The following is a 19,230-nucleotide window of genomic DNA, read 5'->3' on the forward strand; positions in this document are numbered from 1 at the left end:
CGATGATGTTCTTATTGAATATCCCCGAATAAAATATGTTCAAAAAGGAACTTTTCCTTAATTTTATTTCATTCCTCAACAATTCGGTTCTTGAAGTCAACGTCTTTGTGACGTCACTCATCGAAATCTTGAATAGAAACTGTTGAATGTCAAACGTGGTCTAGTGTCAATAAGGCTTTCAATTGATCCAATAATTAATTGGAAATGAAAAATATAATAAACCAATTTTACATCCTTGCTGAAGCTATATAATAATAAATTTTCAAAACGTGAATGCAAATATACGCATAATCATTGTCTGAGGGATGGTCAGAGCGGTATGAGTTAACTCATTTATTACTAGCCCACATATTTTTTAACTTTCTTTGTGGCCACATGCAAACAACGGAACGATCATTTAAACAACTAATGAAACAAAATAATTCATTTGGGGAAAAATATTGATGTTGTTCAGCTAAGGCCACTTTAATTCCATATCCTGCCAGCTAAAAAAATTTAAAAAAATAACTTGTTTATAATGAAATGTATACTACATAGGTATCTGAAGTGTTTAGTTCAAGAAATGGAAAGTTTTAATATCTTATCATGTGATTCCTTAGTAATAACCTGCCTTTCTTTCTTATGCAGTTGAAACCGTTTATAATATGATCTCCAGACAATTAACTCTTAAGCCAAGGCAGGTCAGTGTAACTTCATTTAATTCAAGTAAAAAAGACAAATGCGAAATGTAGGGAATGAGTAATCAAGGGAAACAAGATTATAGCGGTAATCAAAAGAATGTAATCCAGGGACAAAGACCAGACATGGAAAACAGACATACACAACATAAACCATACATACAAAGTAACCAAAGCAAATGAGCAACTCGGACTCCGCTAAAAACTAGGAGCATGGACCAGGTGCACCGGTAGGGTAAGCGTCCTCTGTTTTTTTCTCAAAACACCCACCGAGTTGCTCATAAAAAGTCAAGTCCGGGGTAGACAAACGAAGAAAGGAAAACTATGACCCGTTGAATTCAGTTTTCATGGTGCAGATGGATACACCATAACGATCCACGAGTTCATGATGACAACCATAAAACTTCTGTAGTAAAATGACTTCAATCTTGTAGCAAGATAACTCTGTTCCAGAAGCCTATTTGCGTTGTTATTGCGGAATATACATATACGTCTCAGAATGTGACGACTCTATTCGTTATACTGCTCCATCGGATCAAATTGATACAGGGAAGATATGTAAACGTATAGAAAGGTCTGAAAAATTCCCAACGATGTTAGTTGCAAATTTTTGGTCGTTCTCTCCGCGGGACTCGAACTCGTACCGCTGTGACATCTATAGCAACACCGCCTGCACAAAGTCCAGCGCCCTAGACCACTCGGCCAGCTAGGCTATATAAAATATAGCTTTAGCTGGCCGGGTCATTCCTCCTCGTAGGATAAATCTAGGACTGTAACTTAGTGCACGATGTATGGTAGTAAGGGACAGTTCATTTAGATGTTATATTGTTGAATACCAGGGAACTATGCTAAGTGTTCTCATTACTTCAGTTTCCATTCTGCAGTTTTGCTAGGTAACGATTACAGAGAAAGAAAACTATTCTGTAATTCGCTGGTGTGAGTGTCGCTGAACTAATTATGAACAATGTTCTTTTGACAAAATCAATTCTTTGGGAGTATAAATCATATTAAAGAAACCTTCAGAGCAATCAATTGTTCTAACAATCTCAGCGAATTACACTTTGGGAGTACCAGTATTAAGTTTCCGTTTTACGATATTATGTATTGGTGCCATTTACAATCTGATCTATGAGGATACTGATACGATGTAATAAGGACTTGTCACTTTATAATGCAAAATGATAAAGTTTATCAGTTTGTGAGTAGTAGGCGCATTTGCATCCTACAAGAAGCGAAGCTTACTGGTTGTTAAATACTGTCTGAGATGTATTGGGGTCTGGGACTGAGCATATCGTCATAAGATATGAATTTTGTTATGCAAAACAGCATTTTTTTTTTTACAGTTTACGCTACTTGAATATTGAAGCGCAAAACAGTTTATGATCATTAAATTATGCACGCATAACGCTGTAAAATACTAAAATCAACCCATGTTATTACAAACATTTACCTCAAGTTCGAAACAAAGCAATTATTAATTCAGGACTTTTTTTTTTAATTTTGTAATTACATTCGAACTGCAGACTTAAATGTCGTCACACTTCCAAACAAATCAGACATATTGTTAAATATTTGATTAACTATTACTCTTGCTTTTAAATATGGTTTTGATAAGAGTTTGTTTTAAATAATAATACAGGGGTACTTTAGTAATCCTTTATTTCTTAACTTTTATCTCCAAGCGTCTACAAAATAAAATTAAAAACGAATGTGAGTTGAAATTTCCCCCAATGAAGGCCGTAATGCCGAAAATTTGGACCGCATTTATAGTTTTTAATTCGTCTTATTTGTATTTTATTTGTATTTAGTTTCCTTTTACCTTTTAAATGGGGATGTTTACTCATTTGTTTTTCTTATTCCAAATACAGACCAACTTCAATCGCTCAAACGCGAATGGCTCAAACACTTTGGATTTCTCGAACACAAATCAAAATACAGTGAAACCTGTCTGTACGAATTATTTCGTACATGTAGATTGTTTTTCAAAATTATTTAAAAAAAAAAACATAAACTCTAATGCTTAATTCCTTGTCTTGCATATGTTACTTCTTGGTGCTTCTTGGGACTGTCTATTTCAGTTTGTTTGGTGAGAAATCTTTTCTTGTTGATATTTTATTTTTTATCGCGATCTTCCTATACAATTGGTTTTAATCCTTTTAATTCTACTGATAAGAAGTTACTTCTTAAAACATGCATACAGCGTATCGCATTTTTTAAAAATAAGATCGGCATTTTCATTATTAGAATACTTGAAAAAGTACGAATATTCTGGTAGTCTCAAATTGCATTTTTTTTATTATTCATATCTTTTACCTAGACATATCTAATCGTCATTTATAGTTGCCACCATTTATAATCTATTTAACCGTTTTTCAACGAAGAGCCTTCCAAAAATATAATTTAATAGAAGGCGAAGTCCTCATATTGGTAGTCAATGCCAATTTAAACTTTGACCTTAGAAGCACTGTGAACCCGATTTTAGGTTGACAGGAAGTTGTAATACCAAGTGTAATATAAAGGAAGGATCTTTTTAGTTTCGTATCTTTAACAACATTACATTTTCATCAATCTCGGGTCTTAAACAATTTAAAATGTTATGTATTTTTTTTCCGTACCAAATAAACGGTAAAATAAATGTAACTTGATGTGCAACCTACAGAATGCTGAAACTTTTGACCATATGTTATAAAATGTCAGCTATAATCCAGTAAATACGAAACTACTCTATTTTGCTATCTTAAGTTAATAATGGGGGAAGTTTATCACAGGACAAATTATATTTTTAGTTGGAAATATCCTGATTGATTTTACTGCCTCTTAGTTGCGCGTTACATTGACGGAATGATAGTTTATGGCTTAGATTATTGTGTCTCGGAAGAATAATTATTGCCACAAATATGATAAAGAAGCCCACTATCATGCAAGATTCTTCTGTTTAAATAGCGCACTTTTTGTTGTTTGCATTGTTAATATCTGATATTACAACTTGCTGCGACGCTCGATGGAGAAATAATGCAACTGGAACAAAATGAGTGGTTTTTTAACAAAAAACCTTGAATCTTATTTCAAGGACAGAAAAATCTATCCGGTTCACGTCTTTTTATAGCCAAGAGAGGTTCATGTTAAGCATTGACTTTGTTCCAATATTACATCTACATCTTTTATAAACAATATATATTCCTAAAAAAAACTATTCGCTTTATTAATTGTAAATATTGCATACATTTTGTAATAGTCACAAACAATCTTAGTTTAGTTTGAACATATTCATGAAAAAGTACAAATATAACGAGAATATGGGTATGGTGAATATGTCAACGAGTTACCAACCTTACCGGGATGAAAAATGTCAGCTTAATGCCATCTATTGGTTTTCAATGAGTGAAGAGGAAACCCTCATATCACATGGCAGGCTGCCGCTGGCTCCAAAACAACATTATATAAAGGTACAGAGATCGAAAAGGTTGTCCCCAAATACTCCAGCAACATAAAAAAGACTGAAACTGAAAACGAAACAATACATACAAATTCTTTGCATTCGGAGTTGAGAGCCGCGGTACATCATGTCATACAATAAGGACACAACCCATGTCCTGCCGAAAACTACTTTTAAATATTATGTGTTAATTTCTATGTGAATACCCTAACATGCTATCTATAACGATTTGACAACAATATCATAACTATATCACATACGAATTAACCTATGAAACGGTTTAGTTAACTTATTAAGTGAGTATTGAGCTTTCTGTGCTTTGTGAAGAATTTTGTCAAAGTGTTGGGCGGGAGATACCCTTATGCATTAATTGTTAACAAGTACATCTGTATTTGGGAATGAATTCTTTGTATCAGGGAAAACATTTTGTGTAAGATTTTACGAGTTTGTAATATCAAAAACCTTGATGTAGTAATTTCTCTTTTATATAAAAATTCCTTTCATTAAAATCCGAAAAAAAAATTGTTACGGATACTAGCAAATCACACCAACTGTGATATGTAAACACTATATGATGGTGTCAAGGGGACATCACCATCTTAAAGCGCTAAGTTAACGACAGGGCACGAAAAATTACCCCTTTTTTTCTAAATTTTAGTATTAAGTTTACCATTATTGATATGAATACTAAGATCAAGGAACATACATTCTTCACGTTATTCAAAGAAATTTCTGCAAGTCAAAATGTCGTCAAAATGTCTGAAGGTGTTGTTAAATTTTCCTAACAGATGTTGTTTGTAAGAGTTTTTAATTATTCTTTACGTAAACTATTATTCGTAACAGAGTCCGCAATAAGTGGTGGATAACTGGTCCCCATGGGATCCAAAGTAATGCAGAACATAACAATTAAACATGATTGAAAAGATCAGGAAACAACTCGCCGCTTTAACAAGTTTATCTAACGTTTTATATAATACACTTAATGCTCTGATAAATAATCAAATGTTATAGAATAACATTACAAAAAATTGTATACAATATAGATCAGTGGAATGGATAAAATTGTATACAATATAGATCAGTGGAATGGATAAAATTAATTCAAAATGAATATGAGAATAGTAAAATGTGGGGGAAAGTGATAAATGAATAAATAAGTAAAAATAGGTTGCAAGACATTTGTTAAATTTTCTGCTCTTTAGAATAAATTTCTGTACCATCATTACATTCATCATTTAGCGGATTTGACCCGAAAAGAAATAATTCATTGTTTAAAATGACTGGCATTTTCGGTGTAAATATTGTTTCATTTCCAAGTTCTTTATATTTAGTGCAATTTAATGAAAAAAAATAATAAATTGATTCAATACCACATCAAATATAATTGATGAATTTACCAGAAGACGGTAAAAATAACTGTTCATTTAATGAACTGCATTCGCAGTCTACGTGTTACAAACAAGTTAAACAAACTTCTGTTTATTTTTATATACAAATATTCAAAATATTTTGATTTCAACAGAATTAAATGTTTTATTCAAGATTTTATTACAGTTAAGTGTTTTACCGCGTAAAAATATATAAAACAATACCTTATTCTTATGTACCAATTAAATGAGACTAAAAACTTGATTTTTTTTTTTGTGTGTACTATCCTTCGGAAACCAGACAACTCGGGCCCAGGACCATTCGGCCCGTGTCTCCGGTCCACTCCGACTGTATATTCAGGGACTCGGACCATCATAAAAGACAACTCGGACCGTCATATAAGACAATTTCAGCCCGTGTTGAATGAGTGCTATGACCGTTTTTAACGATTCTTTGGATACTACAATCAAGCCAAGGCAAGGAAATTGTATTTGGGACCCAGTCAATGGAACAAGACAACTCGGCCCGTGCTATCGATATCCTTGTCTATGAATTTAGACAGTAAACGTCCGTCACAAAAATCTCAGCAACTTCAATGGAGTTGATTTTATATTGTGCAAAAATCTCAATCAAATTTTGTTTGAACGGTCATTTATGTTAATGTTAGAAATCATATTTAAGCTTGTAAGGTCACGCCATATGTTGCCGTTGAAAGATACCTTTAAATTCCGAATTGATTTATCAAAATAAAAAAGAGTCAATAATTATAAGTGATTTATAACTTTATCTGTCACAAACTGAAGATGGCTGATGGTGACGTGGTAAGTTTTAACGTTTTTATATTTAGATGTTGTTTTTATCTATACTGTGATAATCAAAGGTAAATATACTGCAATCAAAATATAAAACTATTTACAATTTGTTAATTCTTATTAAGTGTGTATGAGTCGCAAAATATATCTTTGCGCTTGTAGAGAAATGTTTTGAATGATCACATCAAACAGAGGTATCATCGATGTAAAACTTGAAAGTCTATGCATCGCGGCGTGTTAAATGATTTTATGACACAACGGTCAATGGCAACATGCAAAAGTTTAATAAATTTTTATACTTTTTTTGTTCTTTGTTTATTTCCAATTTTTTAAAAGAATTCATTGATGAACATTAATGATTCCACTGAACAAAATTAGCCCGCAATATTTTTATCAAAATTGTGGAATACATTCTTATTGTCATTTTATACAATCTAGAGAATACAGCATGTTATACCATCTATATACACGTGTATGACACAAGATGTACTTGAGTCGATGCTACTGTTTTAAAAGAATAAATTGAATACGAGAAATTCATTTAAGTCTTCTGCAAATTAATAGATCGTTACATACCTCACACTTCAGTATATTTCTCACTGAAATATCCGCTTTAATATAAATCATTTGAATATCCAATGTGATTTGTATGTTTGCTATTGTTAAATTTTATTATTACATACATGTACATGTGACGTCACAATACATTTATGGGAGGAGACCTACAAAAGCCTCTTTTGATCGAAGTTGTGTGATGACTTCTAATATTATAAGACTTAATTCTCTTGAAAACCAAAACGACATTTTTTTTTGGCTGTTTGAGCTATCATGAAAACGTTAATGGCAAGAAACATACTTTCAAACGATGAATGCCCAGTTCTTTACTTCTACATTACAACTTAATCTGCCATGTTCGATATTTAAAACAATTGAAACATTTCACTACAGTATTTACACTGCATTTTGATCTTTTTTAATTTAAAATGGGGCAAATAAAATGTCGGTAATATCCAAATTATACCTATCAATAAATTGACGCTTTTTCGTGTAACAAACAGATTCATTTGGGTATCGCTTATTTACATTTCCTTAATTGAAAATACGATGAACGTGTGGAGAATGTTCCTAAATCAGTTACAATACGGAGTTTATTGTATGTAATTGATGTTATTTATATGATTCACCTTCAATCGAATTTTTCTCGGACAAAGCACAACGGATCGGTGTTATTTCATACAAATGCTTTTTAAACATTACATGGATTGAAAAAAAAAAAACGAGAAATTTTGCTGACAAAAAAATTATTTTTGACTTTTTATATTTCTTTTCATATTTTTTAACTTGTTCGTCATTTCGATATCAAAACTATTGCCATTGAAAAACGAAATAAAAAATCAAGCTTTTGTATTTCTCGTGCTTGTACTATTATCATGGGCTGGCCTGTCTTTAAGGTAGAGAACATTTAAAAAAGGTAGTTTTCGGAATTGTAAATATTGAGCAGTATGCATATTCGCAAATCATACCTACAAGTAAAAAGATTAACGGCAGTTTTGTAATTGATACTGAAAATGACACGGTAAGGTTGTTAATAAATAATTATGTAGATCTCTTTTATTCAAAATATCCAAACTAAGGTTTATTTGTTTACGAACAACTTTAAAACATCGAAAGTTTGAACGCGCAAATCTACCCAAGCTTCTATAATTAATGTAAATTAAATAATAAATGCACCGGTGCCTAAATACCACAACCTTATTAAATTTTCGATCGTCGCTCGTTTTAGCATGAGTTTCAGCTTTTTGAGTTCATAAAATTGATACTGTGTTGTTAAAAATCTGACTTTTAGAATGCTTAAATTTATTATAACATTAGAACCTCTGATTTTTACATCTTTTTAGTGTAAGACGCAAGGGACTTCTTATATTACTGGGTAAAGATTGAATATCCGCGAAAAGTTTGAAGGCATTGAACATTTTTTCGAGTTCTCTACAAATTTCATTAGAGAAATTGGTAATCGTGTATTACAGTCTTGATTAAAATTATTTCCCAGCTACCTTCCTGAGAGAGTATATATATCTACATTGTTGTTTCTGTTAAACAAATGGGCCCGTATCATTCTAATCTGATTTGTTAGCAGACATTTTATACACTTAATGAACAACGTATACTCTGGAATATGAATATAAAAAAGCTGATTTTCTAATCGACAACACAATTGCAAAAAATGATGGACGTTTTCAACTAACTTAAATGCATTTCTATTGGAATGAACTTTAACCTCCTCCTACTCGCAAATCTGTTAATCTGCATTTATAGCATATCTTCTTGAAAGTAACGACGAGTGTTTGGCATAGTCATTTTATTTAATTTTCCATAATTGATGATGAATTGTCATTCAAAAGCATCGATTTTAGATTTGTTCTTAACCCATCTGCCCGAATAAGCTTGAGCACAGCGTTAATTCCACAACGTATCTTGAAATACATTTGAAATACATTTAACATTCGACGGTGGAAGAAAGGTGATGACGAAAATAAAAGCGAAATAACTAAACATCCCATATCGTGTACTTTTAAGATACAAAATTTTTAAATTTTGTCAGTTCCTGTGTATAGATGTTTTTCTCTCAAATGCACATTTTCTGTATTATTTGAAATATCATAAAGATAAGCATGCTAAAACTTCTTTTGGATTACAACCTTCCTTTCAAAACATGCGCCAGCGCGAACCTGACGAACGATATAATATGCCCGTCTCAATTATGATGAGACGTTCGATTCCTTAGAATAATAAATTATGGTATTCCAGCGTAAAGATTTCATTGTGATAATGCCATAGAATTAGCTTGAATACAAGAAGTGTAGTTAGTGTTTTTTTAATTCCTGCATCACTTTCATTTAACTCTAAAACATTAAGTAAAATTCCAGTATTTTCTAGCTATAAGGTGCTTTAACCTTTTTAGTTAACATATATTTCTACCTTTCAGGATAGAATAAGGGGTAGTACAGTTATAGAGGATCCGGGTATTCCCCTTGTGAACAGGAACGGAAAGTATAATAAATACGTTGATGAAAACATGAGTGAAAGTAACGCAGATCTGCCGGTCTTAAGTACTGGAGGTGGAAAGTTTGAAAATATAAGTTACCGGCTTAATAGACGAAAATTACTGATTAGAAGACGGCGCGTGTGTGTCAACTTCGAATGTGCATTGGCGTTAATCGGAATAATTGTAATGATGATCGAAAACGAATTGGTTTTTCAGGACAAAATTAGTAAAAACAGGCTAGAATCTTTGGCTTTGAAAGGAGTTATATCTGTAACAACATTTTTCCTCTTGATTGCAGTAATCATATACCATAAACTTGGAATCCAGCTTACAATGACTGACAATAGTTTAGAGGACTGGCGACTTGCAGTGAACTTTCCATCTACGTTTTTGAAAATACTAATTGAGCTTCTAGTGGTTGCTATCCACCCGTTACCTTGCAAAATAATGACTAATTACGTTGGTCCTAAAGGAGAAGTGCAGAAAGTTTCACTTGACGCTATATTTTCCATTCTGATGTTGATGAGATTTTACTTGATAGGAAAATTTTTGGTTGTACATAGTCGACTGCTTACGAACACGGCAACGCAAAGTCTTGGAGCACTTAACAAGGTAAAAATTAATACTGTTTTCATTTTCAAAGCATTGATGTCGACAAACCCTGGAACAGTTCTCATTCTTATCATGCTTGGTATACTGCTATCAAGTACATGGGCGATGCGGACTTGCGAAATATACTACCATCCTGACCCTGAGCATTCGCATTTTCTGAACTGTATGTGGATGATCGCCATAACGTTTTTGACGGTTGGATATGGTGACATTTATCCTAATACATATTGTGGTCGGTTTGTTTCAGTTTCTACTGGTCTTATGGGAGTAGGAACAACCGCGTTACTTGTTGCTGTATTAGCTCAAAAGTTAGAACAGTCCAGAGCGGAAAAATATGTCCATAACTTTGTGTCTAGGGCCCAGCTTGACAAAGAAAGAAAACATGCGGCATCCGACGTCATAAAATACGTCATCCAGTTGTGGCGATTGAAACGTAATGAAAATATAAATGATAGGACAAGAATTCGTTTACATGGCAAACTGTTACAAGCAATATCAAACATGAGGGAAGCAAAAAATGAAAAAGCGTCAATTGGAGAAAGTGCAATCGGGGTTATCGAAATTTCTAAAGCTGTAAATGATGTTTATGGTTTAGTTGAAGACTTGCAAGATTCTAACTGTGAACTTAAAAAACAGGTCAACAGCATGGAAACCCAACTCCTAGATATGGCTACTAAAATGGATAGACTTTATTCAACCCTTGCAAAGAGATAATTGCAATATTCTAGAAATTTAAACCATTACTTTTAATCTCCGTAGGTTGATTTAAATAATTTGCTTCATAAACGGGGTGCCATGGATTACGTTAGAATTACAATTTACCGAGTCAAACTTACCCAGGTCATACTTTAACAGGCAAATATTCCACAGATTTGATACGGTGCACTAGGCAACAACAACAAAAAAATACACCACTTCATCCAAGTTTCAAATATTTTATCAAATCTGTTTAAATAGTGAAATATTCGAAGCATCTGTTTGACACTTACAAAAAGACATTGAAGAATTACTGCTTCTGTTTTGGCAATAGGGGATTTCATCGAAAGCGAAAATAGGTTAGAAATAGTCTGTATTTAGTCACTTATAAGATTATTGACTATGAAAAAAGTCTATCACTTAACTGCTGAAGAGAAGTATTTTCGTTTTTTTTCCTTCACTTTTTTTACAAAGCGACTTCATTTCATTCATGGCTTATTTTTGAGTGAAAATATCAATTTTTCAAAAATCTGAGCTGAAAATTGGAAAGCTTCATTTTCAAAGATGTATTCCAACATCAAAATATAAAATGTTCAGTTCATTTTAATTGCTATTTTTTAAAAGGTACAGTCAAACCTATTGTTAGTACCATTCCATAGGAGAGCACAATGTTGGTCATATAAAACAGGGATCTTTATTTAAACATTAAATTTACTTAGACCATACTGCAAAGGAATATTTTAATCATATTCTATTGAGAAAGAATATTACTGAATACACGTGGTTGCTTAGAAATGTATTTGCGTCTGTAATGTATATTCCAAAGTAATTAATAGAAGTTTTGCATGTTTTTTTTTGTTGTTGTTAAGAATTAACCAATTAATTACACTACTTATTTTTGTATAGAAATGTCAATACTTCGTAAACTGGTCATTTTGAAATTACAGCCATGCAATACGAATTCAAAGCTATACAAAACTACGTATCACTGCAACGTCAGTATAGAATAAATTAAATTGATACACATTTCTTAAAGTGATATATTCATTTTTTCTCTACAAGAGACATTTGTAATATTTGTTTCATCATCCAGCAATATTGTTAGTAAACGTACCACTATTATTTCTATTAATTGAACTTGTGAAATGGCTTTTTTTGTTTCAATAACAAATTTGAACGGCATTAAGTGTTGCCTGAGGGCCATTTCGGGCATTTTTGAACTTTTTAAATACCGCTGACATGTTTCAGTGCTAAAAGAAAAGGCCGTGTATTTATACTATAAAAACATATTTCCTCGTTTTTTAAATAGAAGAAGTCCGATAAATGAACTTGAAATGTACTCTTACAATTGTTATTATTTCCCGAAAAGAGCAATGTTTCCCTAATAACTGATTTATTGTCTGATATAGGTAGAATGGTATTTCATAATAATTACATTGGATTAATTGATCAGACTTAAAATACTCGTAGTCACATTACGGTTGATTGGCTCTGAACATGTCTATACGTTGAAATTAGAGTAAAGTAAGTTTACACAAACCTGTTCTATTTTGTAAACAAGCAAGACCGTTAAACATACACGACATACTTTAGTATGTATTTTTATTTATATCTGTACCTTTTTGAACATACTTATTGTTTACTGGGTATTGAGAAATGTAATGGATTTTCAATTTCTATTACAAGTTGGGTCAGGGAATAAAATTAAGGCAGTTTCCGTGCTTTAGTCGATGGGATTATACTTTTTTCTATAAAGAGGTTTATTATAAACAAAGTCAAAGTTTGGAGGTATATCGTTATTGTTTTGTCTATTAATGTATTAATAGAAGTTTCGGCACTAAATATAGATTTAATTGAAACAAGATCAATATTGTGCAGTAATTATTAATGAAGAGAATTCGACTTGAATGTTTAAAATGCTGCAAGCGGAAACGCCAACCTGCATAGTTCTTGTTTAAATTCTATATTAATTCTAGCTATTTCTTTAATATGATCATAATATCAGTGTTTACCTTATGTTATTTGTTTGGTTCAGTGAGTCTAAAACCTCACGAAATTACAACAGAAAGTTAATTCTAGGTATTCTTTAACATGTTTATTTTTCAACTGAACTTGAATCATGTATAATTGTATAACACTAGTATTGGGGAAATGTCTTATTGCACATTGCAGAGTGTCACTTTTATTCTGTGTTGTAAACTTATATTATATCAGACATTTAGTTCAAGCAAATCTCTAAGCTATAATGTTTTTTCTTCTATATTTGTCATAAACTGTTCAGGGTTTTATCTCTGCGTTCGTGTCAAACTGCAATACCTTTTTTTTCAGTTGATGACAATAAACATCATATAAAATGTATTAAATAATATAATAAAATAAATCAATTATGCAATGTTTGCAAGGTGAAATCATAACAAGCCTGGAACTGATGATGATTTTCAATATCAGCACAAATTGTCCTATCACAGGTTCTTATTTACTTAAGAGGGGCATACAAGGTGGCAACCTTAAATAAAAGAGAAAAAGTACCCTTTTACCTATTAATATTTCACACCTTTCGTGTTTTTACTGAACCCGTAGAGTCCGAACACTTGCGCTTTTAATAAAAATGCAAAACATATACATATATAATTAATGAAAAAAAAAATGATTTTGAAATACATTGCTATATACATCCCTGTTTTTTTTTAGAAGATTATGTTGGGTCACAACAGGTTATTTAAGATATAAATGATGCTCAAAATGTCTTTTTATTACAAAGCGTTTGTTACAGATAATACTTTCAGTGGTGATGGAATTCTAGTTAGTTTAGAGGAGATGCGAGCATTTTATGGAGTTTAAAATAATTATTATGTTTTAACAAAGAAATTTATGCATGATTATTGCAGTGATAGGTTTGATAACGATTGAAAGTTGTTGAAGATTGCAAAATGTCAACCAAAGACATTGATTTCAACTCACTGAAATAAGATAAAGCGAGATGATACTCTCCGATATGCAAGTTTCACGATTTTCAAATCTCTATGATTCCTTCTGAATATTTTACTACGCAACATTTTGTGTCTGCCCAGGAAAAATTTAAGCGATCTTTAGTAAATGATATCAATAGTTTTATATATGTACATGGAACAACGTTAGAAATAACACAACGTTACGGTCAGATTTTATAGACTTTTCCACAATTACACAATATTTCACATCGTCCATTTTGTGATACTACAATTTATATAGCCATCTATGAAAGTAGATTAATGACCTTAACATACACACAAAATAAATACTGAAAACACTTTTACCACATTAAGTTTTATATTTGCTTTGTTTTGTAATCAAAAATGTGATTGAATTCGCTTGATACTAACACTAAAAAAAATGGTTTGTTTATAAGATCACTATTTTGTTTTTCTCAATGAACCAAATAGCTCTATCTGATACTAACAAAAAATAAAATATAATATGACCATTTATATATCATATTTTAGAGACTGGCTTTTTTTAATAACCAGTTACGTCATACAGTAAGAGGCTGCTTTTTCTTGATATATAAACACATTATTTACTAAATAGCTTTCTTTTTAAATGTTGTAGAAAGATGACAATGGGAACTAGTTACAGTGTAAATATCCACTTTATTCATTTCATATCAGGAAAATATAAACTTGTATTAAGAACTTATTACTCTAGCATCTTGTACGTTTGCTAATATTCTTTTAAGGTTAACAATTTGACCTTTTAAAACGGTCACAAATATCTGGGTGAAAAACTGGTCAACTTCTTTCTTCTCAGGAAGTATATAAATAAAGAGAGCGATTATGTATATAACTGGCACACTTTTCGCCTAAATCTCCATGTTTAACCAAGAGAATTTGTCATAATTTATTGATTAACGTGTGACTTGAATTGTTTATGTGTATACATTTATTTTGTTTTACATCGATATGCTCAAATGGTCACAGCTGTGTTAATGAATAAAATGTTGGAAGTATCATGTACTGTTCATTTGCCTTTCACTTTATGCAATTTTAACAGTTTTACTGATATTTTAGCTACAATATCACTGTTTCAGTACAAGATTTACTGTCTAAGGCAACAGAAGTATAAAAAATACAACAGACAAAACAAGAAAAAACAGTGGAGTTAAACAAATACCGGTATTGTATAAAGGAAAACTTTAATCAGACAGCTACGGTTGCAATTTTCAATTAACAACTCATAGCAATCGAAAAATTGTACAAAATGTCTATTTTAAGGTACGAAGTGTACACCGAGTTTTGCTCATTTGCTTTTGTTATTTTGTAAGTATGATTTTAGTTACTTTATGTTCTTTGTTGTGTATGTCCGTTTTCAAAGTCTGGTCTTTCTCCCCGGATTGCATTCTTTTGATTACCGCTAGAACCTTGGTTCCCTTGATTATTTTTGTAGACCAAATTGACCAGGGTAAGTAATGTTTTTACAACAGTTATGCCATAATAGTAAACAACATTTTCGGCCATGGAATCGACCATAGGGTAATTACACATTTTATACATGTAATTGCAAAATATGTGCTCTTCATGTTACGCCGAATATTGGGAACGTCAGGCTTACATAACAACATATTTAATTGTGACTTATAGTTTATAGTGAAAACGAGAGTTTAGTTCTATTGAATATTGTCTTGTGATATGATTTGTTGATAGCTTGTTCGTTAAAAAAATACGTACGCACATCATAATTTTCCATGGCAATACCGAAGTATATAGAGTAAACAAAAGATGTTTGCTATTTTGGATAATATTCGAAAAAGAATGCCGGACATAGCGTGAAATGCGTATTTTGGAAATACACACCAATAACGGAATACAAAAAATTCCAACAACGGGGTTCCAGCACACGAAATGGCAAATAAAAGCACTACGCATTAAAATAAATACCTTATAAAACTAAACATTGCTTTTTGAATGTACTTATCTATGCAGATACGACCAATAGTAAGTGATTCATAGAAAAACACACCGAATAAACAATACCCTTTCAATCAACACGTCATATTTTTCGTAACTATAGTCTTTCTGCATAGAGAATAAAACCGTACATTCATCACAGTAATCTAGAACGATACCAATATCATAGACAATCTAAATATTTTAAATCTCAAAGATACAACAACCGAATGAACAGATAACACTAGTTATTGATATATAACTGTTATGAATAAAAAAAATAAAAGTAATGTTCTTGGAATATTGAGATGCATCAGTCACATTCTGTTTGATTTTTTTAAAACTTTTACTTAAGTTAAGGGAAATGTCCAACCAAAGTACACAATAGACACGGAAAACAAAAAAAAAGGATTTTGTGATCATCCCAGAAAAAAAAAACAGAAATGGAATACCAAAACAAGCCATACAGCATTTTCATGTTGTTTTTGGAGGTGGTTTATACATTGTACCCTCAGTAAGTTAATGTAAGCAACCGTAAAACCTTTGAATAAAATTCTTAGATATCGAGGTGACAATCATCACTCTGTAAAGCTGAGGACCGTAAGGGGTGTTGCGGAGCCGTTTTGGTCATCTCGAGATAGTGGAGGAAAATCGGGTACAAATGTTTGTCTTTCGTAAGTGGTTCATTCAAGCTATTGAACAAAATACATATCACAAACAGTTGATAATTTTTCCTTGCTTGAAAGTTGAAACGGGAAGCATCTGTAAAACACATGATTACTGAGAAAGTTAAAATATAGGCGAGATGGCCGAAACATAGAATATGGAAGAACCGAGTCTAACGGATGGAATTACCATAACTAAACAAGTCTAACGGACGGGATTACCATAACGGGCTTTGGTACGGATATTTAATACAAATAACCAAAAAATGTGCTAACGTCGTATCATTTGAGTCTAGTCTATGCTCTTTAATTTTATGCCTCTTGAAGAAAGAAAACACCAATTCAATATATGTGTGGTTGAAACACATCATGCTAGTTTTTTTTTAGTTTACTCCATAACCACATTGCAAAAAGATCGCTAGCCTTATGATGGATTAGTAATCAAGAGAACCAAGATTCTAGGGGAAATAAAAAGAATGTAATTTAGGGGTAAAGACTAGACATGGAAAACAGACACACAACAAAGAACATGGACCAGATGCATCGGTAGGGTCAGCGTCTTTTATATATACATGGGCCGAGCTGCTCATAAAAAAGTCAAGTAAAGGGTTGACGAAACATGGAAAGGAAAAATATGGTACTTTGAACAAATTCCGTTTTTTTCGTTTTGTTTTGTTTTTGTTTTGTTTTGATTGTTTTGTTTTTTGTTTGTTTTTTTTTTTGCAGAAAGAAAATGTGCAAAATGGGGGAAATGAAAGCCTTTATCCCCCTTTTTACAAATTTTTGGGTCGGACCCATCCATTTTGCACTTCTTTTTCTGCAAAAAGAGGAATCCATCTCGTGGACACCCTACAACTTAGCCAAACAAAAATATCTGTTTCCTACTACCCTCCCTTACATTTGACGTAAGCTCCGTTTTTCCAATCAACTCAATGTAGAATGTTTTGAAAAATAGAATAATTTTAATTCCCTACATGCACCTACCTACCAAATATTTTTTTTACTGGTAGCAGAAAACAAGAACACTTCTTACCAGCCTTTTCACTTTGTAGTCATAAATTTTGGAGGATGTATATACTTTGTTAATTTTAGGCAAAATATGATCTATAGAAACGTTGGTAGTTCATGGGTATTCTTCTTACATAATCCAAATTCTTTGCCATTTTTAACAATTGACCTCCACTCTTGACATCCATCTTGCACTAGTCCTCGTTATCAAAGTGCCAAATAACAAGAAATCGTTATATGTTCAGTCGAAGGATTTAGCAAAATGTTTACAAGTAAAACACCACATCTATGCAACTTTGACACAAGTGGTCTATAAACTTTATAAATGCAAAATTTGTATCTATCACTCTACTATAGCCTATAGTGGAGAACACGGCACCAGAAAGTGTGATATTGTAACGAAAAAACTGTCAACGTGTGAAAATGTATACACACAGCTATCGTCTCTGTGAAGACATAAGACTTCGGATTCTCTATTTTAAAAATACCGTAGTTTCTTATGTAGAGGATATTATCGATGAATTGACCGCCACTTACACCAACTCTCTTCTCAGAATTTTTTATTTTTTTATTTATTTATTTTTTTGTTTTTGTTTTTGTTTTTGTTTTTTGTTTCTGTATGTAAAGGACATCTTTTTTTGCATGTTGCCATGAACCTTTGAAAAAGATATTTATTCTTTACGATCATCTTGCCGATATTTTACCTTGTGATTTCTCATTAATCATACATTATGCACTTATGCTTCCCGCTTCAACTTACAAGCTAGGAAGAATTGCGATCTATTTATGATATTTATTTTGTAAACATTTTGAATGACCAACTTTATGACCGAAAACAATTCTTATCCGAATTCTCCTTTGGCATCTTGAGATGACCAAAACAGCTGTTACAGTCATAAGCTTTACTTTGGTGAAACATTCATACAAAGTAACAAAAGCAAATGAGCAACTCGAACTCCACTAAAAACTGGGACAATGAACCAGGTGCACCGGTAGGGTAAGCGTCCTTTGAAAAAATCGCTTTTTAATAATAAAGATCGTTTAGAGTTCACTCCTTTTGCGTAGGTACAAAATCTTCGAGTTTTAGTAGTCATGCATTTCCAATTATCTTTCTACCTACTCAGTTTGTTCTGGCTTCAGGATTTAAATGCCAAAATAAAGTGGGGAATGACTATTTTCAGTGTGTCTTCTATATTATCGAACAAATTCCTTGGTTAGAAATCATTTTTTATTTTGTGAACTGTTTTGCAATTTCAGAACGACAGGATCGAATGTCTTCGATGGTTAAATAATTACTTTGACTTTACTGGTTCTCTCAGGACGCCTTTGTATTTATTCTAAATAGTGGGCTTTGTGGTAAACTTATTTTGGTGAATCAACATTCTATCTGAGCTCCCAATTGCTATTTAAAACAACTGTTAAGTTTTTCAATTATCGTTGTCCCAGATAGGTCGTGTTGCACTGATGTATGCAATTCATTTGCATTGTTGCTGCCAGCTGCCTTCATTTTCAGACTAACTAACTACGTGTTTTATTGTGAGGAAGTAGCAATGTCTTAATGACTGTATTGCTTTTAGATTATGCATATATGGATTTTTTCACTATGTTTAGAAAATGATTGATAACATCAGCAACTCGGTGGGTGTTTCTAGAAAAACAGAGGACTCTTACCCTACCGGTGCACCTGGTCAATGCTCCCAGTTTTTTTGTGGAGTTCGAGTTGCTCATTTGCTTTTGTTACTTTGTATGAATGATTTTAGTTTTTTTATGTTCTTTGTTGTGAATGTCTGTTTTCCATGTCTGGCCTTTGTCCCTGGATAACAGTATTTTGATTACCGCTATCACCTTGGTTCCCTTGATTATTCTTTAATTCTAATTTGGATTTTATCTAAAGTTCTTGAAAGCCCTTTTCCTGACACAAAGTTCAATTTTAAAAATGCAGCATTCTATTTCTCAGCATAAAAATTTTGACTCTAAAAACAAAAAGA

The 19,230-nt window shown here is 32.1% G+C and overlaps 1 protein-coding gene across 4 annotated transcripts in view; it reads left to right on the forward strand.

The window, feature by feature from the left end:
- Positions 1-14,644, forward strand: part of LOC148616458 (small conductance calcium-activated potassium channel protein 2-like) — a 45,834-nt gene extending 31,190 nt beyond the window's left edge. For 3 of the 4 annotated variants that reach the window (XM_088583511.1, XM_088583513.1, XM_088583512.1), the window contains one exon: positions 9,280-14,644. In XM_088583511.1, coding sequence (XP_088439637.1) covers positions 9,280-10,665 — 1,386 coding nt within the window. In that variant the 3' untranslated portion in view covers positions 10,666-14,644. Of the gene's footprint in view, positions 1-6,166; positions 6,303-9,279 lie in introns of those variants that run through there. The other variant, XM_088583514.1, reaches the window with a different exon arrangement.
- Positions 14,645-19,230: the final 4,586 nt, after the last annotated feature.

This window comes from Perna viridis, chromosome 5 (assembly GCF_037379345.1).
Source record: "Perna viridis isolate PV_CMFRI_1.1 ecotype Kerala chromosome 5, ASM3737934v1, whole genome shotgun sequence".
Taxonomy (NCBI): Eukaryota; Metazoa; Mollusca; class Bivalvia; order Mytilida; family Mytilidae; genus Perna; species Perna viridis.